At 40.3% G+C, this 19,448-nt stretch overlaps 1 protein-coding gene across 5 annotated transcripts in view; it reads right to left on the bottom strand.

The window, feature by feature from the left end:
• The window catches only part of AAK1 (AP2 associated kinase 1), a 279,025-nt gene that overhangs the window by 159,799 nt on the left and 99,778 nt on the right, over positions 1 to 19,448 (bottom strand). For all 5 annotated transcript variants that reach the window (XM_043983286.1, XM_043983287.1, XM_043983290.1 and 2 more), the window contains exon 3: positions 9,252 to 9,370. In XM_043983286.1, coding sequence (XP_043839221.1) covers positions 9,252 to 9,370 — 119 coding nt within the window. The remainder of the gene's footprint in view (positions 1 to 9,251; positions 9,371 to 19,448) is intronic.

Genomic DNA, 19,448 nt, shown 5'->3' with positions numbered 1-19,448 from the left:
AAGAAATCTACTTCCTCAGACCAAGATGGCAGAGTTTTGGTTAGATAACACTTTCTGTGGGGGGGAAAAAATCTAGGGGTTTTAGTGGGCTGCAAACTCAGTGAGTCAATAGTCAAAAATCTAATTGGATTGCAGTAAGAAAGGCATGGCTTTCAGAAATATGAGTTGATATTCTCACTGTACTCTGCCCGGGTAAGAGCTCATCTGGAGTACTATGTTCTGGTACTATATTTTAGGAAGGACTCAAAGTGTGGTGCATTCAAAAAGGAGTAACCAAGATGAAAAAAATGAGAGACTGTGTTATATTGTGACTGGTTGAAGGAACTGGAGATGTTACTCCAAAAGAGTGAAGGCTTGCTCTCTAGAATCCCCACTCTATTGTTTAACTGCTCTCTCAGGAACCTCACCTCTTCCAGTACTAGGTATGCCTTATATGTCCAAGCTCTGGGCAAGGAGAAGGGTTTCCTCTTTCTTCTGTTTTCCATCTTCCCTTTATGTGTTGCCTTTTCCCATTAGAATGAATGCTCCTTGAGGGAATACTTCCTGCCCCTCACTCCATTTCTAGATTATCCCTTTGCTAACATTAGTCAGTAACCTCTCTTCCTTAAAGGGTCACTCCATCTTAATTACTTAATCCAACTCCTTAGCACCAGTAATATGCTCACATCTGGATCATTCTCTTTGTTTTCACAAAGAATTTGTTCCCTGGTTCAAAATTCAACTCTCCACCCTAGTCACTGCCCCTGTATCTGGGGACTTCAACATTGATGTCCTTGAATACCCTGGACTCTCAGATCATAAAGCTCCTAAAATCCCATGATCTCCATCTTTACTTCACTTCAGCTAGACATAGGAAGAATTATATCCTTAAACCAACCAGTATTCTAAATCTCTTCCCTGCACCTATAACCTCTGCATCCTTAAACTTCTCTGTTTCATCCCTCCTAAACCTATTCTTCATCCTCATGGGAACCTCCAATCTCTCCTGACTAGTGATGCCCTCCCTCCCCAGGATCACCATTTTAAGAAGGACACCAGCCATGTTTCCCCTCATTCATGTCTGGGTTATCTCTGTACTCTTCCTCCTCTTCCTCCCCAGTTACATTGTCCCTTCTACCATTCCACCTTCTCTATCCAGTTCTCATTTATGTGCTGTATCTCCCCTACTATAATGTACTCTCTCTTTGAGACTAGCTTACCTGCTTATATTTCTATACCTGGTACTTATCAAAGGGCCTAGCTCAAAGTAAGCTCCTATAAATGCTTACTCCATCCATCCATCCATCCATCCATCCATCCATCCATCCATCCATCCATCCACCCACTGTCCATATTTTCCCGTTCCATTATCCTCATTGTGGCCTTCCTTCCTTCCCCTTTAGTCTTGACCTAGTGACTGGCTATGTCCGCCATATGAGATCAGCCACCTTTTAATCCCCCTTGCCATACTGCTTGTCCAGCTAATCAAAACCATAGCATCAAGTTATCCCCCCCCATCTAACTTATGTGCCTCTACTTACATTCCACTTAAGATTGGAGAAATAAGGGGCATTCACTTCAAACCCCCTCTTCTTCTCTACTTCACACCTCAAAATCTCACTTTTTCACTCCCTAGTAATTTCCTCCTTTGCTCCAGTCTCTGATGAAGAGATGGGCCTTCTTCTTGACAAAGCCAACCCCATTCACTGATGCTATTAATCCCATCCCCTCCCACTTCCTCTGGAAGTTCACCTCTGCAAACATTCCCTTTCTCTCATTCATAATCTCTCTTTACCCAATGGTTCTTTCCTTGATGTCTACAAACATGCTTGAATCTCATCTCTCCTTTAAAATTTTTCTTTTTTTGGTGGTCAATGAGGGTTAAGTGACTTGCCCAGGGTCACACAGCCAGTAAGTGTCAAGTGTCTGAGGCTGGATTTGAACTCAGGTCCTCCTGAATCCAGGGCCAGTGCTTTATCCACTACGCCATCTAGCTGCCCCCTCCTTTAAAAATTTTTACTGGATTCTGCCGTTCCATCAGATTATTATAGCTTTTCTCCCTTGCACAGTCAAATGCCTAGAAAGGGCTATTTATATATACTCATTGCCTTCATATTCTTATGTTTCACTCTGTTCTCAATCCCTTATGGCCTGGTTTCCAATACCACCTCTTGACTCACTCCTCCGTAATTCTTTGGCTTCTATGATACTACTCTTTCTTGGTTCTTCCATCAGTAGATCAGATTATTCTCATTTTCATTCTCCCATCCACAAAGACTGAGTGTATCCCAAGTCTCTGTCCTAGACTCTTTTCATTTCCCTATACTTGCTCTGCAGTATCTCATCAACTTCCAAGGGTTCAATTATCAAGTCTACGTAGATGACTCCCACACTCACATATGCAGCCATCATTTCTCTTTTGACCTCTCATCCCAGATAACAAACTATTTGCTGAACATCTTCACATGGTGGTCTCATATGTATTTCAAACTCAATATGTTGAGAGAAGAGAAAAGTACTGATTTATATCTTTTGATTTTGTTTTCTTTTAAAACTATGTATGTCATATCTTTAAGTTGTGGGGTAATGCTGTCTAAATCAAGTTGTTTTTATCAGTTCTATCTTTATTATCCAGGAGGACCTGGAATTCAAGTCCCACCTCTGACATATAATGGTGAAATGACCCTGGTCAAGTCACTTAAACTCTAAGTACTCCAGGAAACTCTTAAAATGGTAAGTAGCAGAAGAAGTGCTGACCTGTATCAGTAAAGGGAATTTTTTCACCTGGATATAGTTCTCTATTAATTAAATATTTCTCAATTATCTCTCATTCAATGAAACATTATCTCAATTAATAGTTCTTTATTCAATGTGTGTGTGTGTGTGCGTGTGTGTGTGTGGAGAGATAGTCAGGGTTGACATGCCTAGAGTCACACAGCTGGTAACTGTCTGAGTCTGGATTTGAACTCAGGTTCTCCTTACTTCAGGGCCAGTGTTCTGTTTACTTTGCCACCTAGCTGCCCCTTTAATTTTAAAAAACAAATAAATGAAGGTCCAGGAAATTCATGGTTATAAATGTGATGGGCTTGAAAGGACACCCAGATAAAATATAAGCCTTACAACTGAAGCATATCAGTAAACTCAGAGACCTGCTGCCCACCCTTAAATGTCAATTCACTTATTTAGAGTAATGAATCAACTTCCTGAAAGTTGAAATTGCAAACAATAACAAGTGACAGAAAATCTGGGTCTGGGATAAGTTCCCTCTGGATTCTTCTAATAGCACTTTCTGAACTGAATATCAGCCTGCCTACCCTTGTTACTAAATTTCAAAGTGAACTTACAAAACATGTTTATTTTTCATTGAAATGCTAGAGGTTTTTCACATGTGTAAAAGAATAACTTGGATTTCAGGTACTTGCTTTAGAACTATTTGGTCAATTTATTAGCTATGGTCCTTCTGACATTCTCAATCTGCCTCATTTTTATTCTCTGAACAAGCAGGGCTCCCTATTTTCACAATGCCTGAGGGTTATGTTTAGATTAACTATTCTCTTCCAAATAGTTTTTATCACCCCTTTAGAGATTTTATACTGAATTCTATTAGGGACAATTTATATAGAGCTGTCCAAGCCAGGTGAAATTAAGTAGCTAGAAATTCCTTATCCAAGCCATAAATGATTGTTAAAGAAGGAATAGTGATTACCAGATAAAAATAAATCAAGGAATTGATTTTTCTTCCTTGTGGCCCTTCTCAGATTAGCCTCAGATACTTAGTACCTGTATGACCCCAGGAAAGTCATTTGACCTCTTTTCTGCCTCAGTTTTTCCTGTAAAAAGGGAATAATTAAGAGTACCTCCTCAAGATTGTTATATGGTTAAAATGAGATAAGATCTATAAAACACTTTAGTAATCTCAAAGTACTGTATATAAGTGGTAACTATTATTATTTTCTTGTGCAATAAAATCTAGAATTTTTATCTCAACAGCTACCTAGTTCAGCTTATATCTGAACAATAATTCCTTCTACAATATACCTAACAAGGAATTGTGCAGGCTTTGTTTGAAGGGGAACTCACTACCTCCCAAAGCAACCTGATCCACTTTTGGGTAGCTCTACTTATCAGGTCTATTTTCCCCTTACATCATGCCTAAAAATGTGTCTCTTTGCCACGTGTACCTATTGCTTCCAGTTCTGCTTTCTAGAGTCAAGTAGACTAAGTCTGATCTCTTTTTGATGTGACAGCCCTTCAAACACTTGAATGTCAGATGAATAGATGAGTCATGCTTGTCTCAAGTCTTTTATTCTCTATGCTAAACATCGCCCCTTTCTTTCAACCAGTCCCCATACGGCATGAGCTCAAAGACCTTTATCATCCAGCTTCTCAATGTCCTTTCTTCAGTGGTGATGCCCAGAACAGGGGCACTCTAGGTGTGGCTTGACCAAGGCAGAGTTCTCCTTATTCCTGGACACTATACCTCCACATAACACTGCATTTACGTACTTGATACAATAACTCAATGATAAGTCAAAAGAAAATGTCAGGGCAGCTAGGTGGCACAGTGGATGAAGCACCAGCCCTGGATTCAGTAGGACTTGAGTTCAAATTCAGACTCAGACACTTGACACTTACTAGCTATGTGACCCTGGGCAAGTCACTTAACTCTCACTGCCCCGCAAAAAAAGGAAAAAAAGAAAAAGAAAAAGTCAATCCACAAGAGGCCTACACACTGGACTTAGAGAAAAAGACCTCAGCTGATGTCTCAGCTCCATCTGCAAGCTGTATGACCTTAAGCAAATCACTTAACCCTTCTGGACTGTATTTTCCTCGGGTGCAAAATGATGGGGCTGGCCTCCACGATCTCTGAATTCCATCCTAGTTCTACAAATTGTGATTCACATAAATTTCTAGCCTTCTCACTCCAAATCTGGCCCTTCCCTGAATTTGTTTTTATTTGGAAAACAAGATTTACTTAAGGGAGTGGATGGAAATGAAGATGATTCTTTGAAGCCAAAATGAATCAGGAATTCTTTTAGGTCATATCCAGAGGAAAGAACAAATGTTCCCTTTACATTTAATGGAACACAAATCAGCTGTGATCCATCTGAAATGGTCAATAAATCCTGAGAAAAAATAACTGGGAATCTGGAAAAAAATCTGGGTTAAAGCCAAATAAGAGAGGTGGCCAAGATCTATTAGTGAGAGTCCATCTATCAGTCAGCCAGAGCAAGAGGATTTTCTAAAATGGGCCCCCTGTGCAATTAGCTAAGGAGCATCAATAAAGCTGGCTGATCAGGCCCCAATACACTACAATCTCACTTACTTCATCTACTGTAGACTCCTAGCCTAAAAGAGTCTCGTTCTGTAAATATGCTAAGTAAGAACAAAGGCTGAGCCATATGAACCTGGTTTTCACGGGGCAAAATACCACAAGTAACAAGAGCCTTCAAAGATAATCTAGTCCAAGTCATTCTTTTACAGATGAAGACACTCAGTAGGAATAGGAATAGAAATAAGAAAACGAAGAGGTGGGAGACTATGGGTCTAGAATATTGCAAAGCTTTGTAAACATAGTTGGCTGAACTGGTTTTTAAAAAAATTTTATTGCTTATAAGAAGAAGAGAAGTATGTCTGGAAATCAATATGGTATGAAAGAAAAAAGGCTGGAATTAAAAACAAAAGCAAAACTAAGACCCAGAGAGAGGAATTTACTTGTCCAAGGTCACACTAATCATTTGTGGCACCCAAATCTAATGCCATTTACATGAGATGGACCAGCAGGATACTTTTTGCTATTCAGTCATTTTTCTATAGTGTCCAATTCTTTGTGACTCCCTTTGGGGTTTTCTTGGCAAAGATATTGGAGTGGTTTGCCATTTTCTTCTCCAGTTCATTTTACAGATGAGGAACTGAGGCAAACAGGATTCAGCAACTTGTCCTGGGTCACACAGCTAGTAAATGTCTAAGACCAGATTTGAACTCATGAAGATTTGAACTCCAGGCCCAGCACTCTAACCACTATCCTACCTACCTTCATCAGGAGGATAGTACACCAACACATTATTTCCATGGGATAATACAGGGCTTAGGACAAATCATGCTGTGAAGATTCTCCTTCCATCCCAAAAGATTTTAAAGATCAAGAATAATCTCAAAAAGTGAAGAAGTCACTGCAAACAGCTTGAAGCATGGATATGGAAATGGAGAAAGGCAATATCATTGCCAGGCAACCAGACTGTACAACTGTTGGTAGGCATTTAAGCCTGAGGCCTCTCAGAGCCCCAGATAACAATGCCAAATCTTTCTGCCTTGCCAGAGTTCAAAGGAATCTTGGATCATAGAAATAAGTGCTAGAATATAGATATCATCTGGTCCAATCTCTCATTTTAAAAATAGAGAGACAAAAAGACCAGTTCTCTGGAATGTGACTTGCCTAAGGTCACACAAAGTAGTGCCATATCAGAGCAAGGATTTGAATTCAGAATAGTAAAGTGGAAACTGCCTGGGCTCTACAATCAGAGAAATGTAATTCAGATTTCACCTTTACAACTTTGGGCAAATCACTGAGCTCTGAGCCAATGTCTGATCATTGATAAAATGAAGGGGTTGGACTAGATCCCACCCAACTCTAGATCTATGACTTTCCAACATGAAATCCATCACTCTTTTCACTACCACTCACCTGCTGGACAGAGCTCCTCCATAGCTCTGTCTCACCCAAAGAGCAACAACAGAACCCCCATCTTTGGTTTGCTTTGCCCTTGGAATGACCACGCCCACAAATTTCAAGAAAATTAGGTACTGCCTTAGGGAAAGGTTCCTCTGACAGAATCCACTTATTTAGATTGTGCTTGTTCTGCTCAGTTTTTTAAAGAACCGAGGTATAGAAATATCATCACCATTATTATCATCACTGTTGTGGGGGAAATGGGTGGAGGTTTGGGACAGGGATAGGGGTTTAGGGTAGGGATTGGGATAGTTGTAGGGGTCAAGGTTTAGAGTTCTTAGGAATTCCTCTTTAAAGAATTACATCCGGGGCAGCTAGGTGGCGCAGTGGATAGAGCACTGGCCCTGGAGTCAGGAGTACCCGAGTTCAAATCCGGCCTCAGACACTTAACACTTACTAGCTGTGTGACCCTGGGCAAGTCACTTAACCCCAATTGCCTCACTAAAAAAAAAAAAGAAAAAGAAAGAAAAGAATTATATCCTCTTGCACACAAATCCAATTAGAATAAAATAATAGTTTATTTAGGGTCTAGGGAAGGGAAACCAAGAGTGAAATCCTTGGACTTCTTCTCATGGGAAGAAGTCATGGCACAGAGAAGCGTGGCTCTGAAATACCTATCTCCTCGAGCAGGAGACAGGCGGGTACTTTTATAGATGACTGATTGGGGTGATCATCTGACTGTGGAAAGTTCCCATACTGGGGAGGACCATCCCCCACTGGTGGTGGCTGGGGATGGGGATGTCTGTCCTTTGGTTTAGTTTATCAAGGAGAAGGTTCTTTGATGTACCCCAGAAAACTTCTGAGGTACCTGGCCCAAAACAGTACAAAGCATAAATATTACCTCCACTTTATCCATGGGGAAGCAGAATCAGAATGACTAAGCAACTTGTTTAACATCACAATTACTAAGCATTAGAACCATTTACTAGAAACCAGGTCTTTTCACTCATAGTTTAGTGTTCTTTCCACTATATTATAACATCTTTCTCCTAAGTCACAAAAAACAGTTAACTTCTGAAACCAACAGAATCATAAGAATCTGAGAACCAGAAGAGACCTCAGTGAGCTCTCCGCTCCTGCTTCCACTCCTCACTCTCTGGACCTCTCCTCCACATCACCCAGAAAATGCCTCTACTCCTGCAACCTTTTCTCCCTAGAAGATCCCTCTGCCCATGCAGCCCCATCCTCTGGCCAAGTTCTTCCAGGAACCTCGATTTTTGAGGAAGTGGATATCTAGTCCAACTGATGTAGGAGGCAAAAAAAGGGGTTAACAGAAAAACCAAAGACCCAAGCTCTAATTCAGATATGAGCTCTAAGAGGGATTCAGACCCCAGTTAATGGATAACTTACAAGTCAGGATTCTCTTACCCACATAAATCAGCACCTATAACGGGAACATAGGGAGGCAGGCTATGAAGACCTTAGACTATAATAACAATGATACACTGATAGGCTATAGAAATTCAAACTAGAAATAAATGATAAATGAAGATTATTTTGAAAACTGGGCATGGGAATCAGAAAAAGAGACATGCACAGAAAAGGCCAAATTTGTCCCCAGATTCAACTTATGACTCGTAAACCCCAAAAACACACCTCCACGGAAAAAGGTACCCACCTTGGGGGTTGGCTTAGGCCCCCAGGAACTCCAAATTAGGACAGGCCCTCCCCAGTACCTCCCCAAGGTGGAGATTATTATAATGAGACTGATAATCAATTTATCCATACTATAAATATAACTGTCTTTCCTTTCCTTATTCGAGAGATAACTTTCCACTTTTCTGGTTCTCTCCCTGTGGTCACTCACAGTACTGCAATAAAACTTGGGAAACTGAGTCACTGAGTCTTGTAATTCTTTTGGGACGACTCATGATCAAGTTGACCCTAAATCCATCCCACATCACAACCTGTACCTCAGCTGAAATCCCCTCAGTGACATCTCTGGAAAGAACCCATTTAGCTTTTGCTTCAAAACTTCAAGGGATTGGGAACTTACTACATCCCTCAAGGCACCCTTTCCCCTTTGAGGCATTTCTAATTTGCAGGCAGTTTTTCCTTACAATGAGAGAAAAACTGCATTGCTTCAACCTTTCACCCACGGTTTAACCCCAATCACCAAGCTGTTGCCTGGAGAGAGATTCCTAAGCTTTTTCAGAAAGAGTCTAATAACCATCAATGAAGGTCAGTCAGGCTCTTAGAAAGACCAAGGCCCAGCAGGAATCCCTAAGGGACCTGGATGAAGTGATGGAGTAATTGAAGATATGATCCCATTTGTCATCTTCCAAGATCTCAACCACAAGGAAAAGTTAGTTGGATTTATAATGGCCATTATGACTTTAGACACAGGAAACAATTAACTAGGGAGAAAATCTTTACAGAAAGTTTCTTTGCTTAAGGTCTGATATCTAAGATATTATAAATATAGGGAATTAATACAAATACATACATATGTGTATATATAGATGCCATATATATGCACACATACTTATGTCATTTGTCATTTCTTGATAAATATTTGTTTAATTGAAATGAACAGACTTACCATGATCTGGATTTCTCTCTTGCACACTTGGAGGTCATGTTCATTGTTGACAAACATACGTTTGAGGGCACACTTCATCCCATTGCTTGTCCTCACCAGGAAGACAATGGCAAATCCCCCTATGAAAGAAACAGACAATCTTTTTAAAGTCCCATCTGGGCCACAACTAAGTTAGCTTCAGGTATAGTATTTTACTAGATTACAGTGGGTACAGTGGGTAAACAGTGGGCTTGGGGGTCAGGACAGGTGAGATCAGATTTCTATGAAGATAAATCAATGCTATTGGTTGGACTGGGCAGCAGGAGACATGGTTCCTGCTTCTTCTGTGCACAGTGGAATCAACTAAATAAGAATAGAAAAGCATGGAGAAAATACCAAGAAGGACAGGATAAGAAAACAATCATCGGTCCAACAAGCAACAAATATTTGTTAAGTGTCTACTCTACGCTCAGTGTCAGGTGCTAGGGATAGAAGTACAAAAAAATCAACAACAGTGAAAAATACCCCACTCTCCCCTAAGAACAGACTAGTCATCTATATTCTTGGGAATAAAGTCAACAAAGGACACTTTGTTAAAGTTAAGGCATTTTCTACAAATATTTTTTGGTATTCCAATATAAGAAATTGTTTTGCTTGACTTTGCATATTTGTTACATGGGTTTTTATTTTGTTTTGTTTTGTTTTGGGAGAGAGTGTGGTGATAGTGGAATTTGGGAGGAAGAGACAATAAATGCTTGTTAAATGAAAAAAAATTAATTTAATTAAAAAATAACTAAGGGAGGGTAAGTCACTTCACCTTTGAACCTCAATTTCCTCATCTGTAATATATGGGGAATTTTAACCCATTGGCCTCTGAGGCTCTTCCATTCTCAAAAGTAAGATACACCATGTACTACATATTAGCATACACAGAACAAATACAAAAATCAAAGCAAGGTGGTTCAATACAAAGTCAAGGAGGATGCTTGCAGTGGGGCTGTCAGAAAAGTTGTGTGTGTGTGGAAGGTGGTGAATGAGCTGCAGCATTTAGAATGAGGCAGATGTTACAGGGGAGTGCATTCCAGCCCTGAGGGATGGCCAGGGCAACCACAGAGGGCTAGGAGATGGAGTGCCATGTATGAGCAATATAGTTCAGCGGGTCCAGAGAGGAAAAGAAGGGGAATTACATATAGGAAATGTATGTTGGAGCCAAATTGTAAAGGGTTTTAAATAACAAAGGGTTATATTTTATCTTACAGGCAGTAGGAAGCTACTGGAGTTTAATGAGTACAGGAGTGACAAGGTCCATGGAAGAGATTAGGTACCCAAGATGCAGAAGCAATTAAACATAATAGCATAGTATTTAACAAATCCAAGGTCACCAACTACTGGGGTAAAGACTTCAGTTTTCAACAAAAATGCTAGGAAATTTGGAAAGCAAGCTGGGACAGATTAGGCTTGAACCAACATCTTATATAACTATATACAATAATAAGCTCCAACTAGATATATGACCTAGATAAATATATCATAAACTAATTAGCAGGGAAGGGGAGGGGATTATCCTTTACAACTATGGCTAGGAGAAGAGTTCTTGACCAAATAGGGAAAAGAGAGGCTCACAGCAGATAAAATGAACAATTCTGATTGCATGTAATTGTAATGGAGATGCTTGCTGTGAGCCTTCAACTACAAAAAACCTTATTTTTTTCACCTATATAATGCCCTGGACAAGTCACTTAACCTCATTTTCCTCATCTGTAAAGTGAGCTGAAGGAGGAAATTGCAAAATACTCCAGTAAATCTACCAAGAAAACCCTAAATGGAGTTGCAAAGAGTCAGACATGACTAAAAAAAAACCACTGAACAACAACAAAAATCATCTGTAGTACAATAAATATAAAAGAATGAAGATATTAACAACCCAGGTCCATTTCTATCTGAACCCCAATCAAAAAGATGAGAACAATAATAATAGAGGTTTATACAGTCCATTAAGGTTTGTAAAGTACTTTGCATACATCATTCTCCTTTAATGCTCACAACAGCCCTACCAGAGAGGCACTCCTGGCATCATTATTTATCTCCATTTACAGTTAAGGAAACTCGTCTTACAGAGGTGAAATAACTTGCCCATGGTCTTACAAATAGTTGGTGCCAAAGGCAGGATTCCAGGTAGTCAAGTGGATAGTGTGCCAGGCCTAAAGTCGAGAAGACATCTTCCTGTGATGGTGAGAAATTAGGCGATTTTAGTCAGCCTCAGTTTCTTGAACTCTAAAACAGTAATAAGGGTACTGCTGTCTGCAATGACTGAGAGGTTGCAAGGCAACTGTGAAGTAAAATAAATAGGCACCAGATGAAATAATAACAAGAGGATGTAAGTGAGTTTGACGTTTCTGGCAAGGCGATTCAAAAGTTTCTACCAGTTGAAGTTGCTGCTTGCACTAGGGGCAATTAGGGCATGAACAAGAGACAACTAATTACTGGCTAAATACCTGGGAGATCAGAAGAGGAAGTGTAGAAAGAAAAGGACTTTGGTGCTCTATGAAAGTGAGAACTCCTGAACCCATGGCAACAGGGCTAGAGAAGACAAAACACACTCATGGCAGTGTGCCACAATTCTTCCCAAGGGAAATAGTCACAGGAGACCACTGGTAATAGAGGCTCTCGATGTCTGCAGGTATGTCAGGCGAGAGCATTCACCTTTCAAGTTACCTGCAGAGTTTGTCAAGTGTCAAGCAATCTACAAATGAGACTCCCTGAAGGAGAAGATAATCAAAGGCCTAGGGGGCAGCTGTACCCCTGATTTCCAACTTACAATGAAGGTTGAAGAATTTCCCTGCAGGACAGAAGAAAAAAAGAGATCATGGTCCAGTGGAAAGAGAATTTAGAGGACCTGATTTCAAATCCTTCCTCTTAAATTTACCGCCTGTGAAATTCTGGACCTCAGTTTCTTCATTTGTAAAATGAAGGGGGTTGGATTAGATAACCTCTGAGTTTCCTTCCAACTTAGATCCATGATCCCATGAAAAAAGAACAAGAAGGAATTAGTTTCTAATAGAACACAGAGGAATGCAAATCAGAATTATTTAGGGTTGTAAAGAAGTTAGAAAATGGAAGAAAATGAAAGAGGGAAGAAGATGAAAAGCATTTGGAACATCTAAAGATAGATATTATGTATAATGTTCTTTACATAAAGGTTGGCTCTGGACCTTCTGAAGAGTCAGGTACCCGCCCCCTCCCCCTTACTCCATGAAAGGATAAAGGTGATCTACAAATGTCCCCAGGATCTGACATTGATCCTGGGGGGAGGGGGGGAGGGGGAGGAGGAGAAGAGATATGTTTGGGGATGATAGGGAGGAAGAAAGGAGGCAGCCATATGTCTACTTGATATGTAAAACTAGGACACATACAGTCTTCCCACATATGCATTCAAGATGGGATGGAGAACCCTCTGAGACTTCTTAGCCCAACTGGAGGCCTACCACCCACTATGGTGATCCATTTTTGAACTGATAATATTGCCAGGAATAATGTGGAAAGAATCTCTAGGGATTATGAATTCTACCTACAGATAGAATTTTCATCACAGATACCAATGGAAGAAAAGGGGCTTAAAAAGAGAATGGATGTCATGGGACGTGAACAGTTGCTTAAGTTATGATGTCAGACAATGGAATTTGGCTTTCTGGACCAAGGTTTAATACAGAGAAACAATGAATGGACAGAGAACATCTAACAAGGCTTGGGAAGAAAGTGTTTGCTTAGAGGCTAACTGATCACATTAAAATAAAAGGAAAGGGGGAAGAAGGAAAGTGCCCAAATACAGGTATGAAACTGAACAACACTAGAGGTCCTCAGTTATCCACAGGAACTAATAAGTGGGTAAAAGGGGCAGAAACTATATACTCCCACAGGGGCAGAAAGCATACTCCTAGATTCGGGTGTCTATGCACCAATCCACAGAGTACATTTGCACTGTGAGGGACTACTCTACGGTAGTCCACTGTGACCAATGGACATGAAATTCTGATTCTAAAATTCTCAAATAACTGATGGACATCTCTAAATCACTTCACTTCAATGCCATCACTTCAAATCCAACATGTTCAAAACTCATCTCATCTTTTCCCTTCACAGAACCTGCCTCTCCTCTAAATTTCACTATTTCTATGGATGGCACCACTGGGCTACCAATCATCCAGGTGCCTAACTTCGTAGTTATCTTTGACTCTTCATTGTCTCTCAACCCCCACATCCAATCAGCTGAAAAAAATCTTGATTTTGCCCCCACACCATGTCTTGCCTCTGCCTCTTCCTTTCTATATCCATTTCAACCATACTGGTTCTCACTGAGCATGTGCTATGTGAATCTTTAAAGTTTCTAGAATTCTTTCATCAAAAAAAAAATCCACAATCATATTATCTTTTATATTATAATTTTCTATGTTTTTGTCGTATTTGCTTTCCCAATTCCCTAACTGCCTATAAGCTCCCAGAGGGCAGGAACTATGTCTGATTTTGTCTTATTATGCCTTGCACAGTACACTGCATATTTCAGACCCTTAATAAATATTTGTTGAATTGAATATTGAGATGTATTGACTTTTTTTTTAATTCAGAGCTGGAATGAACTTTAAAGATCATATCTTACTTAACACTTACATGAGTTAAGATGAGCCCAGATGTCAAGTATTATGCCATTTTTCATGGTCACATGGCCAGCAAATAGTCAAGTAAAAACTAAAACCTAAGTCTCCCAATTTCCAGTTCAGTGCTCTGATCATGAATGCCATCTATATTTTAATCAATGGAAACACAATAGCATGTTATAGTAAATGAGACATTTATTTATCTCTTATTAAAATAATGACACTAGAATGTAAAAGCATGCAATTCAAGGAAGCAAATGATTACTATCAGTTTTTATGTACTTTTGACAGTGACATACACGCATACATGTTTTGGTATTTCTCCATTCTACCTATCTTTCAGTATTAATTCATCAATAAGCACATATTAAGTACCTCCAACATGCCAAGGCAACAGGGACGCTCAAGGACAAAAGTAAAACATCCCTGCCTTCAAGGAGCTTACACTCTATCAGGGAAAAACTACACATATACTCCTAAGTGCACATAAAATAAAAAATTTTAAATGGGGGGTTTGGGCGCTGGGGTGGAAAGGAGGTCTGTGGGCAGAGGAGAGAGGATAAGGAAAGGCTACATTATGTGGATAACTACTATCTTAAGCTTTTGTTATTGTTGTTCAAAAATACTGGAGTGATTTTGCCATTTCCTTCTCCAGCTAATTTTACAGATGAGGAAACTGAGGCAAACAGGGTTAAGTGACTTGCCCAGGGTCACACAGCTAGTAAGTGTCTGAGGCCAGATTTGAACTCAGGAAAATAATTCTTCCTGACTCCAGGCCCAACACTCTATCCACTGTACCACCTAGCTGCTTCAATAACTTACCCTAAAATGTCCTTCCCTACCCTTTTCTTCCTTTCCCTTCTTCCCCTACTGAAGCATACTTATCTTTTCAAGTCCAACCCAAATACTAACTCGTGTAGGAAGAAGCCTTTCATGCTTTAGAATATAGACTACACATGATACTCTATTATATACCTTTGTAAATATATTTAAATGTATCGTGTTATTACTGTGTATCAGGATTACCTATAGTTATGTCTTAGGTCACCACCAGACTATAAATTCAATTATGGGAGGGATTATATCTTAGCTAAACTTTATGCCACCTCCAGTGCCCAGAACATGTGTTGATGTTGGTTCAAATTCATGTCCCTAATAGCCTTTTACTTTGGCAATATTTAGTTTGGTAATGATACTTTTAAATTATAGGCTCACAGACCAATTATTTTATTTAAATGTTGGCTAACATTCCAATGTATTGAATTTCTACACATTTCAATTAGTGCAATCTAACAGCCTATTTCTAATGCTAACAGTATAGTCATACAGTAAAAAGGCATAAACTATCATTTTTTTTTTCCGGGGCAAGGTGGACTAAGTGACTTGCCCAGGGTCACACAGCTAGTAAGTGTCAAGTGTTTGAGATTGGATTTGAACTAAGGTCCTCCTGAATCTAGGGCCAGTGCTTTATCTACTGCGCCACCTAGCTGCCCCCATAAACTATCATTTTAGCTAGTCAGAATCATATTAACATCCAAATTGAATATATATTTTATTAGCATTCCATATATTTAACTCAATTCAATGGTATTTCAATATTTCAGAATTTTAGAATATTTAAGTTAGAGGGGACCTTTAAAAATCTTCCCATACCTTCCAGCTCTGGAGCTATGGGAGGTTAAGATCTCTTCCTAGGACTTAAAACACACCCTCTAACTAATAAAACTGACAGTGAAGAGCTGCTTAATTCCAGAAAAAAAAAAAATCCATTTCCAGAGCTATTTCTTTAGGCTGCTGTTGCTAAGTGAGACCAGTAGCTCAGGGCTATGGTTCTGGGATGGGTACCTATAAGTAAGTTGGTGGTGTTTAGATGACTGTAGAATTACAATTCATTACAATTCATTCTCCAATGAAATAATCTTTGTAAACCCTCAAGATTATTACAGCACTGATCATGGCGGGGGGGGGGGGGGCGGAGAGAAGCAGTTTTAATGTTTAGTTTCAAGTAATATAAATTAAGAATAATATTAAAAGAACCTCAGATCAGAGTTTGATTTGCATGCCAAACTCTTGCTTTATGCTGAGGGTAAATAGGGACTAGGAAAGCTTTGAATAAAGTCTGAAAGGATAGATAGATAGATAGACAGACAGACAGACGGATGGATAGATGGATAGATAGGCAGGCAGACGGACAGCCGGATAAATAGACAGATGAAGACAAATAGATAGATAGATAATGAAGATAGATAGATGATAGATACATAGACAGACAGATAGAAAATGAAGACAGATGGATAGATGGACAGATAGATAATATAATAGATAGACAGATCTGATAGATGGAGAGATAGTATTTACTCCTTGTCTGTGCCCTTCTCCCTTCTTGTCAACATTTCCAGAACTGGTTTAAAAAACTTCAAAACATCCTTGTCAGTAAGTTAACAAAAGTCTTCTTTCCCCAAAAAAGGTACAAAGAAAATAATATTAATAATGGTTGACCATCACTCCATCCATGTGAATACTCTCTACTTCAGTTTTCATAACACTGCTCCATTCTGGTTCTCCTCCCACATCAGACTGTGTCATCATGCTGCCTTTTTCTGGGACAACATTCTCATTTTACTCCCTTAACCAGGAATATCCTTCAAACACACCCCAAGGGCCCTAGCCTACACTTCTCTCTCTAACCTCTCTCTTGCTGATTTCCACAGCCTCCATGGGTTGGATTATCATCTGCATGTGGATAGATGATTTACAAATCTATATACTCAACTATTATCTCTCAAGAGTTCCAGTCTCAGGGGGCAGCTAGGTGGCACAGTAGATAAAGCACTGGCCCTGGATTCAGAAGTACCTGAGTTCAAATCCAACCTCAGACACTTGACACTAGCTGTGTGACCCTGGGCAAGCCACTTAACCCTCACTGCCCTGCAAAAAAAAAAGTGGGGGGGCAGCTAGGTGGCACAGTAGATAAAGCACCAGCCCTGGATTCAGGAGTACCTGAGTTCAAATCTGGCCTCAGACACTTGACACTTACTAGCTGTGTGACCCTGGGCAAGTCACTTAACCCCCACTGCCCCACAAAAAAAAAAAAAAAGAAAAGAAAAGAAAAAGAAAGAGTTCCAATCTCAACTGCCTTTTGGACATCTCCATCTGAATGTCCCATAGGCGTGTCAAACTCAACCTGGCCAAAACAGAATTGGTTATCTTCTCCCACCTAAACTTGCCCCTCCACAAACCTTCCTGGTTTCTACTGAGGGCACCAGTATCTTTCCAACAACCCACATCCACAAGCCAATAATTATCCCTGACTCTCATTTATCCAGTGAACAGAATATAAACTCAGGTGTGCTGCAACACCCTGAAGGAGCATGCCTATTGGCCCATGCTTAGAGGGAAAGAGATGTGTGCCAAAAGGTATACTGACACATCCATACCTTACTCTCTGCAAGGCTATGATTAAGAAGTGAGGCATAGGGGCAGCTAGGTGGTGCAGTGGATAGAGCACCGGCCCTGATGTCAGGAGGACCTGAGTTCAAATCCGGCCTCAGACACTTAACACTTACTAGCTGTGTGACCCTGGGCAAGTCACTTAACCCCAATTGCCTCACTAAAAAAAAAAGAAGAAGAAGAAGTGAGGCATGTTGCAAGTAGGCTAAATTACAATAATACCAAGAATATGCCCACCTTTCACTTATTTGCCAACTTCACAACTTGGCTCCTTTTCTTCTTTCCTGTCTTTTAACATATCAGTCCCCTCCACCACTCTACAATCTAGAAATAATGGACTTAATGATCTTCACACACACCATTCCATCCCCCAGCTCCATCTTTGCATTGGCTGTGCCCCATACTTAGAATGTTCTCTCTCCTACCCTCTACCTCTTAGAAGCCTTCCTTTAAGATAGCTCTGGGGCCATACCCTGAAGGAGACTTTTCCCAGACTCCTCCACTGCTAGTGTCTTCTCCTCTAAGATTATCTTGCAACATATTCTGTATTTCTATCACGTGTACCAATTTATGTATAAGCTGTATACCCCATTAGAATGCATGCTCCACTCTTAATGTTTGTCTAGATTTATGCCTCTCAAAGCACTTCCCTGTATGTTTTCTCATTTTTGTCTTAGGACAAATTCTATAAAAAGAAATTTCTATCGAAGTTGAGTTGTTGTTTTTTAACATCTAGAAACAAAGAGGTTAAAGAACTAAGACTGCATAGTCAGTCCACCTTAAGAGGTGGGATTAGAATTCTTATCAGTCTGGTGATTTGTCCTCCAGAGCCCTCTCCACTAAGTGCCAGACAGAACTCTTCACCTTCACTAGAACACATAGAGACCTACACAGCAGATACTTCAGTAATTTGATGGTGGCTGCTTTTTGCTGAGAGCCCTCTCCCATTGGGTGAAGAGAGCCAAAAGGTTGAGATTTCTGCTGGGAGGAAAATTTGGGAAATTGGCTAACTGATTCCTTTCACTGTAAAATAAGGAAACTAGTCTACATGTGTATGGTCCCTTCCAGTTCTAACATCAATTGACTCTAGAACTAAATCCAAGATGCCACCCCAAAAACCAAAATAATAACAGCAACAGCAGAAGCAACAACAACAACACGATTAGGGCTCAGAACTCCCTTGGCACAAACTTGGTCCGGGGACAAATGTTCAAACATAACCAAGCTGCTCAACTGCTTTCTGAATTATGCTGGTGAGAAGACTGGAAGGCAAAACTGACTTGATTTTTCATTTTGCATGGAAAGCATATGTGTTAGAAGTTCTGAGAGGGGAGGAAGGGAAGAAAAAACAACAACTCCCCAAACTCCAAATTCAGGGTTTGAATAGTAATTTGAACAGCGATGGGATCTCTTCAGGCTGCTGAAAAAGGAAAACAACCCAAATGATTGGAAACACCTGGAGCAACTAGGGAAGGAAACTCTTGCCAGCCCAGAACAGTGATTGCAGGGTTTGTTGTCAAAAGAGCTTTTGTGACAGTTCCCTGACCCATGGATTCTTCTTGGAGCATTTTGAGTGCCAAAATGTCTTCTGTTTTCTTTGGTTTCCTTTATCCCATCGGGGAAACAGAAATTGCTTCCCTCTCCATCATAAGAATCCCCGTCCCTCAGCGCACAATTCTACACACCTCTCCCAGCCTCCCAAGGTAGAAGGAACGCTTGAGGCTATAGGAGCCACAGATACATCAGTTTAATTCAATTCAATTCAGCAAACATTTAATTACGTGCCTGGGATTCAGAAGGCGCGTAGCATTCAGGATTTGGGATATAAACATGAAAAATCACACAGTCTCTAGCAGAAGTGATCCCACGGAACATTCACTCTGGTTCGGAGGAGATGGATGTGCCCATTGGCCTCCCACTGAGGGACAGGCACTTCATTTTTTTGAGATGGCACAGCTCCCAATTGGTCCTCATGACCCCATGACCATGGGATTGCATCAGAGGAGTGGCCACTGAACTAGTGGAGGACAGACTTGTAGAGGACCCTGCCCCTTCATTATCCTAGTAGACCTGTAGAAAGGTTCCAATCCTGCTTCCTTCTTAGAAGAAAATCTAC

This window comes from Dromiciops gliroides, chromosome 2 (genome assembly GCF_019393635.1).
Source record: "Dromiciops gliroides isolate mDroGli1 chromosome 2, mDroGli1.pri, whole genome shotgun sequence".
In the NCBI taxonomy this organism is placed as follows: domain Eukaryota; kingdom Metazoa; phylum Chordata; class Mammalia; order Microbiotheria; family Microbiotheriidae; genus Dromiciops; species Dromiciops gliroides.
This window is presented reverse-complemented; position numbering and strand designations above follow the sequence as displayed.